The sequence below is a fragment of the Lithobates pipiens genome, unplaced genomic scaffold (genome assembly GCF_037356315.1).
Source record: "Lithobates pipiens isolate NorthernLeopardFrog02 unplaced genomic scaffold, aLitPip1_a1.2 Scaffold_8, whole genome shotgun sequence".
Taxonomy (NCBI): domain Eukaryota; kingdom Metazoa; phylum Chordata; class Amphibia; order Anura; family Ranidae; genus Lithobates; species Lithobates pipiens.
In genome coordinates this window covers 157,413,950-157,427,870 of record NW_027507903.1, presented here as the reverse complement: position 1 = coordinate 157,427,870, position 13,921 = coordinate 157,413,950, and the positions used below count along the sequence as shown (strand labels likewise).

Genomic DNA, 13,921 nt, shown 5'->3' with positions numbered 1-13,921 from the left:
AGGCGCCAGGATGCAATTTCTAGTCATCTTGGTGACTTGGGATTTGTCGAGCCCTGTCTAAGAAAGTCCTCATCCATTCCTCACTAGACAGGATGATCAAATATATTGTACTGCATATATAGTAGCAAAGCTGAAAATGAAAATAAATACAAAAAATATAACCTATACAACAGGGGTAGGAAACCTTTCATCTTAGTATGGTGAGGAAAAGCTTGTAAGAAACTGAAAGTACCAGACAGGCCGAAATTGTTTGACAGCCCAATCCCAGTGCTTCTTAACTGTCACTTAAATCCCCCCTCCCCTTTAGGACTCCTCACAATCTTCCAGACACCCACCATATCTCCCAACTTTAGAACTTAAGAAGGTAACCTCAGGAAGATTAGGACCTGTGACTTTCTACCTGGTGAAAAAGTGGAGCTGGGGTGAGGAAGGGTGTGTGTGTGCCGAGACACAACACATACAGCCAGAGCCTGCAAACCCAGAAGGAAGACCGTGTGAAGATAGCAGCGCCCGGGAGCAGTAACAGCGCTGCGCTGGAGGTTTTCGTCTACAGGTAAGTCTGTCATAATGTGCTAGTGTGCGTTGCCCATTGTTTTTTATTTTTCTGGCGGTTTACTACCGCTTTAACCACTTAAATCCCTGGGACTTTTTCCACCTAAATTCTATTGAATCCCAGAATATTTTTTGATTTCAGTGATGTTTGAGTTCTGTAAATTAACCTTTTAGCGTTTTAGTCTACCCCTATGTATTACACATCTTTTGGAACAGATAGGGTTTTCATTTGGTAGCAAATTTGCATACACAGTTTATTATTTATTGGGTTGTATTTGGGAATAAATAGTTTAAAAAAAAAAGCATTTTCCTTTAATTTACCCCGAAGCAACATTTACCCAATTTGCACGCACCTATATTTAATCAACAATATAGTCAACAATGTCTGCTGATTAAAAGAAAAAAACATATTAGTGTGACTTTTATGTAAGGCAGTGGAATGGTAAAGCTCAAATGAGCGCATGCATTTTACTGGAGGCATTTTTACAGATTTTCAGGGTGGCTGTAGTTCCTTAAAAATCTGATTAATGCTTACATTGACCTGCAGATTATTAGTCACATGAACCAGATGTCTTTGGCTTTACATTTTTGCTGTGGTGGCCAGTTAGAACCCTACTGCTTGCTGTCTCACCTTGGTCTTCTGCCAATTGACTTGAACAGGGCTCTGTGGCTAAAGGGCTGGATTGTGTTTACTCCTGGATGCTATCATCAAGGATGCTATTTGGGGTAAAAGTACTGGACAAAACCTACAAGTCGTCTCCTTTTGTTACTTCCCAGAAGTATCCCTTTCACTTCACTGTTCCCCAAATTTCCACATAGAGACCCTCAAAACTTGATCCTCCGACCGCTTGCAAGATCTGGCATTCCAACTATACCAATAAGCCCTCTTTGGCATGAAGGTGCGCCCCCACTTTCCAGAGTAGAGGGACATTTGATGACCTTTGTAATCATTTAGAAGTCTTCCATCCCCAAAGCTTGAAAGCAGATTTTCTAAGTTTTAACAAGTGAAAATGTTGTCTTCTGATGCCAATTTCGGAAATAAGACCCTTCAGGCAGCTTGTTGAGTTGCAGGCAGCCCCTTATTTTAGTTCTTTGTTAGACCTTTTAACATGTTTTTTTGTTGTAGCTTTGTTGCCTACTCCTTATTTGGAAAACTTAATTTTCTTGGAGTCCATTGAGAGACACAGGACCCACTCCTCTGTGTTTATAATCATGCACTTGGTACAGTTTTGCTAAGAAACCGAGGCATGCTGGTAGTACGAGGGGTTTTTCAGGCTGACCTGCAGTTGTTTTGCTGATTATCCTGTAGGCAATAATATAACCTGAAGGTTTAATACTTTTTGTGTCCCTCACTGGACTCAAAGAAAAGGATTTTATGGAGAGTATGCAAATCCTATTGCTTCTCAGTTTTTGGTCAAATAAATATTTTTGTAACTACTGACAGTTTACTTCTGTACCATTTCATATTATTTACTGGTCTTCATATATATATTTTATATATGCATAAGTATTATATAAATATAGTTTTGTGTGTGTGTATATATATATATATATATATATATATATATATATATATATATATATATATATGTATATATATATATATATATATATATATATACATATACATATATGACCCAAAAGTGACACTGCGCTATCCAAATAAAGCTGCTAACACGTTAAAAATTGATATTTTAGCTCAAATCTAGTAAAAAATATATAACTACACTTTATATATTTTTTACTAGATTTGAGCTATATATATATATATATATATATATATATATATATATATATTTATATATATACACATACATATACATATACACACACACAAAACTATATTTATATAATACTTATACATACAATGTAATACTTATAATCAAAAAGTAAAGACAAACATGTTAGACAGAAATTTTGAATTTCATTCTAATATTTCATTTTCTGCACATATCAGCACATAACTGGTAGTAGCTTATTAGCTTAATCGCGGAATACACAGTATACTGAATACTAGAGAGATATACAGTAGCTATCACAACAAAAACACAGTACGGACAAATGTTTTCATGTTTGATGACAGTGTACCTTCAAATGCTGATGGTTTACACAAAGACAACAGAATTATGACCAAACATGTAATTGGCAATTTAGGGAACAAAACATCAGAAGCATATACTTACAGTCTTTGCGACTTGTGCCATCTGGAAGCGCACTTGCAGGATTGTGACTGCTGGACATATTTGAATTATCCTGGCTGCTGCCAAGGTGCAATCTTCTCATATGTCTCACTACTGCAGTAGCATTGAATGCTTGCTGAAAAAGTATGACAAAGTCAGTGAAATGATTGGGTCAACAAATGATAAAAAGCTATCCTAACTGCCTAAGCTATGGCTGGAAGTTCTGCCTTCATAAAAGAACCTGAAAATCTTCAGAGCATGAGGATGTTTATATTCATTGAGGCTATATGAGTTAGAGAAGCTTCAGTCAGTTCTGCAAAATTTGAAGTCAGCAGCTACAAAAACTGTAGTCGTTGGCTTTTAATAAACAGACTCACCTGTCCAAGGAGCCAGTGCTGTCCTCACCTAGGCTAGTTCTTCACTGTTCTTTGGATCCCCAGTGCTGGCATGTTAACTGTGGGCAGCCAGAGCGATCCCAGTGGAAGTGGGAGCGGGTACCTGTCAAAACTGGGTACCTGTGCCCCCCCAAAAAAACATATATATATATATATATATATATATATATATTTCAAATATGATAGATAAGGGGGCAGAAGGGAGAGTGGAACTTCCCCTCTTGGGTAAAGTTCTGCTTCAAGACTCTTCACTCTATAGAAAGAAAATCCCTGTTTAGCTGTATCATCTGCACATGACTGGGTATTCAACGTAAACAGGAATGTGCTTTTTACAGTGGATAGCTCAAGTGATCATTTGTGGATAACTGAGATAATATCCATGCAATTTATTGATTGAAGTTGCTCAACTACTTTACTAACTCAGCCTACTCTGAATGCTAAAAGTTGATGCTAGACCCATGGTCTACTAAGCACTTAAATAATAAGAAAGGAACAACAATTGAAAACATTACAGTCACATTCATTAAGTGCTTTATTAGCTATTTACTGGTTGAGAGTGCTTTGTAGGTTAGTGACCATTAACTTAAAATGTTACACAGCTTTTTCGCAGTGGACCACATATGATCCAGGCTCATGCAGCTCAGAATGGGGGGGAACCAAATAATTTCTTTAATAAATTGCATAAAATGATTTTTTTTCAGTAAATGTGTATATTACGTGCAAATATATTCCTGTTTTACCCCTAGTACACAACTTTTTGGAGATTTGAAGAAAAACACAAATTACTTTTCCATGGTTTAAATTGATGGTGTCTGCTGTCAAATGGACTGTATAATACTACATCAGCAATTTTTCCTGAGTTTTTCTCAGATAATATACTGATTAGGCATACACAATGAGGCCTAACTACACAAGTTAAGAATGTTAAAAAAGAGTAAAGCTTCACTTCAATTCATATGCAGGTGAAAGAAACAAGAATTCCCTTTTTACATGATTTGATATTTAAAGCGGGATAATACTGTCTTCTGTTCAGCGCTGCTGTCTCCTGGAGCTCCCTGCCAGCCACTGTCATCTTCAGCCGGATAGGTTTCTGGGTACTGATCTTCGGCCATTTGCATTGGCCTGGCCAAGATGACGTCAAGATGATGTCACTCCTGCACATGCCCGGGAGTTTATTCATCTCAGCATTGCTGAAATTTCTACACTGAGCTGCTCAGTGTACATGGCATACAGACAGGTGATGGAATTTTAATGCACAAGAGACATAGCATGTCTCTTGTGCATTAAAATTGTGCCTGTTTGCCATTTTTTTCTTACATAAAATTCCACCTAAAAGTAAATCTTCACTTTTTTGTGTGAATGTTCTCAACTTTAGTAAATCAGTAAACAGAAAAATCAGCACAGGGGACATAACTTATACCCAGGAGGATGTGTCCTATGTGCTGATGCCAATTCTTTTAGGTGAAATTCTCCTCTATCCTTAGCCCCCTACCAACACAATCTTGCAGTTCAGCAGTGTTAATAGAACTAAGGGGCTGTCAAAGGCTCTCATCAAGAGAGCCTGACTATGCCCATCCTTCCCATCCAGCTGCTCCATTTATAAAAGTCAAGCTACAGCTTTCAGGAATAAAACAGGAACTATGGATGGGGGGAGGGGGGTCATGCGTTCTACCAATCATCAGTCCATTCTCTATTCATAGATAAGTTGTCATTTATAGAAGCTGTGGTTACAGCTTCTATGAATGGAAGAGCTGGGGGGAAAGGGCAGGCATAGTTGAGATCTTTTGATAAGCCTGTGATACAACCTAAGTTGGATGGAGGAGGATTTCACCAAAAAAAAAAAAGAGGCATCAGCACATGGGACACATGCTACTGACTGAAAGTTATGTCCCTTAAGCTGATTTATTTTTATTTTTTTAGTCTTTAGGAAATGCATCGGACTGGCTGTGAAACAACTAACCTGTGCTAACGTGATCTAGTGAGTATATCCAAAGTTATGTTTTTTTTAAATATATGGGAAAACATTAAAGCTTAAGTTATTTTTGTTTTTAAATCAGCGCAAGGGATAGTACTTGCATTGAATGGTAAGCCTTGAGCTGGTACCTGCTCTCTTTGTTAAAAAATTCAGTCCTCTGCCCCCCATCCGTTAATGCTCCAGTGCTGCAGGGCTTAATACGAGGTGCTGGATCTATCATAGGAACTCATCAAGAATAGTGACTATGGCTGCCTTTTCATGGCCCTCCTCCATTCTTAGAACAAGCATGCAGTAAGTGAACCCAAGATGAAGTCAGAATTGCAAATACTTATTATGGTCTCATTAAGGTCTTATTAAGGCTGGATAATAGGCATAACAGCCAGGCAGCTACAGTAGCATCATCAGAAAGATCAGCAATGGCACCCAATATATTTTCTCAGCACAGCTGTGCCTGTAAGGTTCTATCCAAGCTGTCACATTTCACTTGGCTCAGGTTGGTACAGTTTTGGATAAACCTACCCATCTATAAAGGTTTTAACAGTTAAACTGCATTATTTTAAATCCTTCAGAGTGATAGGAACAGAAGATTTGTGGTTACTTACCCTCCATTTACTTTTTGCAAAGTTTTTACGGATTTGTGCACTGACAGATTCATGAATATTTTTACATAGAGCCGTATCCCCAGCAATCCTGGAAAATATTGAACACAAGTTAAAATGTTTTCCACTTACAGTCAGATACACAGACTCCTCTCTTAAATTATTGACACACACAAATGACACTGCTGCTGTGGCTGATAAAATGCATACGAGGCATTGACACAGAACCTGAAGATTTGTCAGTAATTAAAGTGAAAGATAACTAAAACTATTCTTAAAAACATATTTTCCTGCCTTCACATACCTATCCAGCATACCCTGTATAAAAGAATCTGTCTGGCCTGTGTCAGTAAATGCCAGCTGCTGGGGAGAGGAGGGAGCGCCGACAACAGATTGGCCATGGGAGATGGTGGGTGATGTCAAAACAGACTTGAGACATTTTAAACAACACAATACGCCACAGTGTCAGTCATATGTGCATTCTGGTTTACTAACAGACACAGGTGTGTTGTGAGGCACTGGGTATGTGTATTGAGGTGCTGATCAAAATGAGAGTTAATGCAACGCACTGCACTTATTTCCATGCATTGTGATAATATGCAGAAAAACACACATTGATTCAGCTCACTAATCTTAATTAGCCCTAATACAAAGAGTAGTTTAGGGCTCCATTCACACTGACACTATCAAACCTGTGCTTATATGCATTCAGAAGGATATTTCTAAATGTAAATAAATGCGTGTACATTAAAAACTTGGATTGTGAGCACAATTCCTTACAGAAGCATGCTTGTAATCCAAAGCACATGTATATCAAAGCAAATTTCCCCATAAGAAATAATGGAAACTCAGATGATTCCTTCCACAACCATTTATTCGTAGGTATTTCAGTTTATAGTCCATATAAAAAGATCATAGCATTGTGATTTTTAGTTGAGGTTGTGTAACCATACAATGTCCATTTACAAATGTTTTTTGTGGAAAAAAATCCCAATTGTGGAAGCCTCCACAAGGGGATTAGAAGCAAAATCCATCAGGAGCTACAGAGTATAAACGAGGTGAGAGGCACCACTATCAGATTTTCTGCTGTTTTTTTCCTTCGGATTTACCAAAACCATGTATTGCAAGGTCCTGCCTGATTGCATACAAATTGAAACTCCTAAGGCTTGACCTCATATTATATGGTTTTTGTAAATCTGAAGGAAAAAATCAGCAGAAACTCTGATAGTGTGTATGGGGCTTAAAGTGGAAGTAAACTCCCCTATCGTTTTCAGCCAAGGAAGCTGCCATCTTTGCCTCTGTTTAATCTTCAATTGGATGGTTTAATAGTTTGGCTGAGAGCACAGCCAATGTGCAGTTAGCATTCCCGGCATTCCTTTTTTTTTTAACTGTTTAAATCGATGGGTTTACTTCCACTTTAAGTGTAGCAATATGGTTACATTTAATGAAGGTACAACATTTAGCAAGTTCCATGGTTGATGATTAAAACAGGCACATCTAAGTATGTAGACATCTGGGGTAAAGCTGTCCACATAGACCATTCTCCGCACCCCTGGCTCTCACTGCTGTCAATCTGCAATCATGACCGGGAAGACTACCCTGCAGTAGAGCGATCTGAAAGTGAGCATTGAAGAGCTCATGGAGCGCAGCGTGGAAGGGATGACGTTGATGGTGGTGCGGAGGATGATAAGTTGGGAGGATGTGAGTTGCTAAGGCTCGGTTCACACAGGGGCGACATGACTTCAGGACGACTTTGTGACGCAACTTGGAGACGACTTGAACACGACTTTTAGACACGACCTGGGGCAACTTACAAGTCGCCCCAGGCCAGGCGACTTTTTCCTTGGCCAATCAGAGAATGAGCTCTGAAGGGGGAACTCCACGCCAAATTTCTGAAAAAAAATTGGCGTGGGTTCCCCCTCCGAGAGCATACCAGGCCCTTAGGTCTGGTATGGATTCCAAGGGGAACCCCCTACGCCGAAAAAACGGCGTGGGCCCCCCCCCAGATCCACACCAGACCCTTATCCGAGCATGCTACCCGGCCGGCCAGGAAAGGGGGTGGGGACGAGGGAGCGCCCCCCCTCCTGAGCCGTACGTGCAGCCCCCCCACCCCAAAGCACCTTGTCCCCATGTTGATGAGGACAAGGGCCTCTTCCCGACAACCCTGGCCGTTGGTTGTCGGGGTCTGTGGGCGGGGGGCTTATCGGAATCCGGGAGCCCCCTTTAATAAGGGGGCCCCCGGATACTGGCCCTCCACCCTATGTGAATGAGTATGGGGTGCAATGTACCCCTACCCATTCACCTGTAAAATAAAGTAAAAAAAAAAACACAACACACAAGATAAAATAATTTATTGCACAGCTCCGGGGGTCTTCCGTCTTCGGAGGTCTTCTCGCCGGACTCCTCCGCTATCTTCTTGTAGCTCTTTTACTAGCGGAGGAGTCCGGCATACTTCTTCGTCGCCGCGGCCTCTTCTTCCGACTTCGGGGGTCTTGTCCCCCTCTTCGGTTCTTCTGCCGGGCCACCGCGCCTTCTTATAGCTCTTTTACAGGCGGTGGCCCGGTCTTCTGTCGCCGCCGCCGCCGCCTTCCATTCTTCTTCTTCTCCTGGAGATGTTGACTCGATGCTCTCTCCGGCCGCAATGCCAGGGACGCGCTGCGCGGGGACTTATATAGGGACAAGGGGCGGTGTCACATGGGTTGGTCACATGGGTTGATGTCACATGGCGACAGTCACCATGTGACATCAACCCATGTGACATCCACCCATGTGACATCAACCGATGACCCCGCCCCTTGTCTCTATATAAGTCGCCGCGCAGCGCGTCCCTGGCATTGCGGCCGGAGAGAGCGTCGAGTCAACATCTCCAGGAGAAGAAGGAGAAGAAGAACGGAAGGCGGTGGCGGCGACAGAAGACCGGGCCACCGCCTGCAAAAGAGCTATAAGAAGGCGCGGTGGCCCGGCAGAAGAACCGAAGAGGGGGACAAGACCCCCGAAGTCGGAAGAAGAGGCCGCGGCGACGATGAAGAATGCCGGACTCCTCCGCTAGTAAAAGAGCTACAAGAAGATAGCGGAGGAGTCCGACGAGAAGACCCCCAAAGACGGAAGACCCCCGGAGCTGTGCAATAAATTATTTTACCTTGTGTGTTGTGTTTTTTTTTTTACTTTATTTTACAGGTGAATGGGTAGGGGTACATTGTACCCCATACTCATTCACATAGGGTGGGGGGCCGGTATCCGGGGGCCCCCTTATTAAAGGGGGCTCCCGGATTCCGATAAGCCCCCCGCCCGCAGACCCCGACAACCAACGGCCAGGGTTGTCGGGAAGAGGCCCTTGTCCTCATCAACATGGGGACAAGGTGGTTTGGGGTGGGGGGGCCGCACGCCCCCTCCCCCAAGGCACCCCCCCATGTTAAGGGCACGCGGCCTGGTACGGCTCAGGAGGGGGGGGCGCTCGCTCGTCCCCACCCCCTTTCCTGGCCGGCCGGGTAGCGTGCTCAGATAAGGGTCTGGTGTGGATCTGGGGGGGACCCCCACGCCGTTTTTTCGGCGTAGGGGGTTCCCCTTGGAATCCATACCAGACCTAAGGGCCTGGTATGCTCTCGGAGGGGGAACCCACGGCAATTTTTTTTCAGAAATTTGGCTTGGAGTTCTCCCTTCAGAGCTAATAATTCTGTCAAAGTCTCCTCCGTATAGACAGAGATCCGACTAGGAGGCGACCTCCATTGAAATCAATGGGTACAAGTCGCCTACAAGTCGGATTGAAGTAGTACAAGAACTTGAAGTCAGAGGCGACTTCAGTAGCGTGCATTAAGACGGCTCTCATTCACTTACATTGATTTTTAAATGTTGTCCGACCTGAGGCGACTAGGGGCGACCTCAGGTCGGATTGCAGTCGCCCCTGTGTGAACCGAGCCTAAATGTTGTACCTCCATTAAATGTAACCATATTGCTACGCTTGGAGGAGCCTCTCTTCTCTTTTATACTTAGTTGTGGATTGACACTACTTGTACATAAAGACTTTGCTTGTATATCAAGTCAAAATGTATGAAACAAATTAGCTTGTTTTGCAAAATGCTCCCAAACCAAGTTACTCTCAAACCAAGATTTTACTGTAATGATTGTTCAATTGTGTCATTTTAACTCAGTGTTTACCTGCATTTAGCTGCTGTCAGTTTAGAGGAAATGTCCAGCATCCAGGATCTATAAATGGACGGTTCAGAGCTATCAATCATCAAGCTATCCTCTATTCATAGATCCGGTTTCATTCATGGAAGCTGTAGTACGACTTTTATGAATGGATGAGCTGGGCAGAAAGGAAAGGCATAGTCGAGATCTCTTGATGAGAACCTGTGACAGTCCTTAGTAGTATTGACCCCCACCGCACCAGAATATTACAGTGCAAGAGGTGGTGAGGGACACATTCTACTGACTGTACAGTATGTTATGTCCCTTGTGCAGATTTTTTTATTTTTTTTATTTTGGCAACACTTAGATTTTAATTATATTCACATGGAGGATTGCATATTTCAATTATGTATAAATAACTGCAGAACCAGAAATAGAATCATTGCTGTATTTAGACTTCAGGGGGGCCCGCGGCACTTCAAGTTTGGGAGCCCCTCAACATAGAAACTAAATTACATGACAAATAAAAAAGTGAACTGTAGTACATGAAAAACCTAATTTGTTCTAAAAAAATTATAAGTTAGGTTCCAAATAGGAGACTTGTCTGATTTTTTTTCCCCTCAATTTTATTAAAACATCTGCCAGAAGCTCTCATCTCTTTCTTTGCATCTGAAACCAGGCTTAACTGTTCTGTATGGTGACACCCACACACACTTTGTTCATTAATAATAAAACTAATTTTATAAGTATCACATTTTATTATAAGGAAGCTTGGGGCCCCCTCTGGATGCCAGGCCTGGGGCAATTGCACCTTTTGCCCCCTTATAAATATGACACTGTCAGTGGGGTATCAAAATAATAACAACGTTTATAATACAACATACACAAGTGAAAAAAAAAACTCTAAGCAAAAAATATGAAAAGCCCAAAATAAAAATTGTATTATTGCAACAATCATAAGAAGTCAATCAAAGTGAAATCCAGAAGTGCATGAATCCACAGTGGATATTTGCAGTGAAACTCCCACCACCCAAAGGTAAGTAACAGTGATCCTCCAGATGAATATATGTATCTTTATTATTTTGATTCCGCACTGATTCTATTTCTGCCACTACAAATATTTATGTACATATGATTGGAAATGAAGTATGTATTCTTTTGCTAGTTTATAATTCTTAAAATTATAATTTTTCTAAGCACAGACTTGTTATTGATTTTGAGAATATTTGCAATTTACTAAACTGTCAACAGGTATGAGTGTGAGAGATGAACAGACCAGTACTTTCAGCAGATATGGCATTATTGAATTGTGAACCTACGCTCCTTTGTACATGTGAAAGGTCAGAGAACATAAAAAAAAAACACATCCTGAGATGTAAAGAATCCCCGTCTATTTCTGCATAACCTGAACTCCTGTGCCTTTAAAAGCTGTACTTGCATTTTATCATTTAATCATTATACAAACTAATATAGTTCCAGGTCCAACTGACATTTGTCTGATCTGTAGATTAAAATAGTCTTCAGAGCTTTTGTACTACTTCTGGCCATCAATGCAGTTTGGGTATAATTTCATTGGTCCCTGGCGACTAACACATTTCGCTTATTGCCTGATGTTTATTGGATGTAATGAAAGCCGTCGTGTGTACGCTGGCTGGAGACAGAGAAGTGCAATAGAGGCATCTGGGAGTGATCACACTAGTAGTCATCTTTACAGTCCTTTGAAGTTATTTTCTGCATCTTGGATGGTTGTCTCAAAATAGTGTCTTCACCCCCATGTGTGCTGCAATTATTTCCCCCAGATGTTCTCAGGATATTCTTCCGAAATTTAGGTAAAACCAAAACAGTGAAAAGCAGCTGTCCTGTAATATATTTCAGCCTCTAATCCCTCTCACTTGGGGCCTATTAAAGGCAATCTGGTAAGCGCATTTTATGCAAAGAAAGCTATTTTTGTACATATTTAAATAAAAATGAATAATACAATATTCCAATTTCAAGAGGTAAGAAAACTGGCAAAACACCATTAAAATACTGAAATCCATTTATATGGTCCCATCAGTATTAAATATGCACATTGTAAAAAGCTGATACTGCTTGTCCCTTGTTGGCAGTATACTAACAGGCCATCCATACATGTTAGCAAAAATAAGCCCATTTGTTAATGAGAAAAATAAAAGCCAATAAAAAAACTAATTATGTGTTTAAATCTGATTTTTTATTTTTTTTAATAAATATAAATATTTATAAAAAATAAATAAATAAATATATATATATATAGTGCCTTGCGAAAGTATTTGGCCCCCTTGAACTTTTCAACCTTTTGCCACATTTCAGGCTTCAAACATAAAGATATAAAATTTTTATTTTTTGTGAAGAATCACCAACAAGTGGGACACAATTGTGAAGTGGAACGAAATCTATTGGATTTTTGAAACTTTTTTAACTAATAAAAAAATGAAAAGTGGGGCGTGCAAAATTATTCGACCCCCTTGCGTTAATACTTTGTAGAGCCACCTTTTGCTGCGATTACAGCTGCAAGTCGCTTGGGGTATGTCTCTATCAGTTTTGCACATCGAGAGACTGAAATTCTTGCCCATTCTTCCTTGCAAAACAGCTCGAGCTCAGTGAGGTTGGATGGAGAGCGTTTGTGAACAGCAGTTTTCAGCTCTTTCCACAGATTCTCGATTGGATTCAGGTCTGGACTTTGACTTGGCCATTCTAACACCTGGATACGTTTATTTGTGAACCATTCCTTTGTAGATTTTGCTGTATGTTTGGGATCATTGTCTTGTTGGAAGATAAATCTCCGTCCCAGTTTCAGGTCTTTTGCAGACTCCAACAGGTTTTCATCCAGAATGGTCCTGTATTTGGCTGCATCCATCTTCCCCTCAATTTTCAATTTTAACTATCTTCCCTGTCCCTGCTGAAGAAAAGCAGGCCCAAACCATGATGCTGCCACCACCGTGTTTGACAGTGGGGATGGTGTGTTGAGGGTGATGAGCTGTGTTGCTTTGTGAAATGAAAATGCTCTATTAAAGTGATGTACTGGGGGTGGGTGGTTGTGTGTGAAAGTAGGGTGCTTATCAATTGAGGGGAGGGGGGTGGGGGGCAAGATCAGTACTGATTGTCTGTTATTATAGTTTTGGTTATGCCACAGCAGAGATCTCATAAGATATTACAGGCAGAAGATGATTCAAGCTGCTGTACCAAAGCGGTAATGTTTGTTTTAGTAGCCCATAGTCTTTAATATGGGTGGCTAGGCTAAGAACGAGTCGCTGCAGTCTACCGATGATCATGAAACGGGCAATAGTGCACATTTTAACATACATTCATTATGTTGCATGCATATAATTTTTTTTGAGTTTTGAGTGGAATATGCAATGATCAAAACCCCTGACAGTTTGTCTTTTGATGTCTGTGTTACTTTTGAGCGATTTCCCTTAACTTTCTGTACATAGAGTTGGAAAGGAAATCTCTACAATGTAAGGGGAATTTCCCTCAGGCAGGTGTCACTGGAACAGGTTTCCACATTGGAAGATTTCTTTTAACTCACTGTTTTGGTGTAAGTTTGTGGAGTTTCCATCACTTTATTTTCGGTAATAAAGGTAATCAACCCTTCAAAGATACAGGCAGCAATAAAAACCTCAAACAAAAAAACGTTACTGTTCCAGTTTAAATTATTCCAAAATAGTGCCGTTAAATTTGCTATAAACACCAAATTGGGTGAAAGACAGGATCTGCCAAAGGAGTATAGCAAGAATGACCCACCATGAGATCAAGGCTCATTTAACTGATCTGTATCCATCCACACCTCTATGCCAGAGCATAGATCCACACTATTGCTGTAACACAGAGGTGTGGATGTATACTGTACAGACCAGGTATATGAGCCTTGATCACATGGTGGGTCATTCCTGCTATACTATACTATACTGTAAATTTGATGTTTATAGCTAATTTAACGGCACTATTTTGGAATACTTTTAATTGGAACAATAAAGTAGATTTTCTAGCTCAGTGGTTTTTGGTGCACGTGAGGTGCCCTCTTGTTCCTAGTGCTGACACATTAAAACCTGACAGAGGTTCCCTACTCTA

At 40.9% G+C, this 13,921-nt stretch overlaps 1 protein-coding gene across 1 annotated transcript in view; it reads right to left on the bottom strand.

Annotated features, from left to right (window-relative positions):
• CAMK1D (calcium/calmodulin dependent protein kinase ID) overlaps positions 1-13,921 on the bottom strand; it is a 384,454-nt gene that overhangs the window by 16,596 nt on the left and 353,937 nt on the right. The window contains exons 9-10 of the mRNA XM_077469551.1: positions 5,705-5,792; positions 2,736-2,868 (exon numbers count right to left, since the gene is read on the bottom strand). Coding sequence (XP_077325677.1) covers positions 2,736-2,868; positions 5,705-5,792 — 221 coding nt within the window. The remainder of the gene's footprint in view (positions 1-2,735; positions 2,869-5,704; positions 5,793-13,921) is intronic.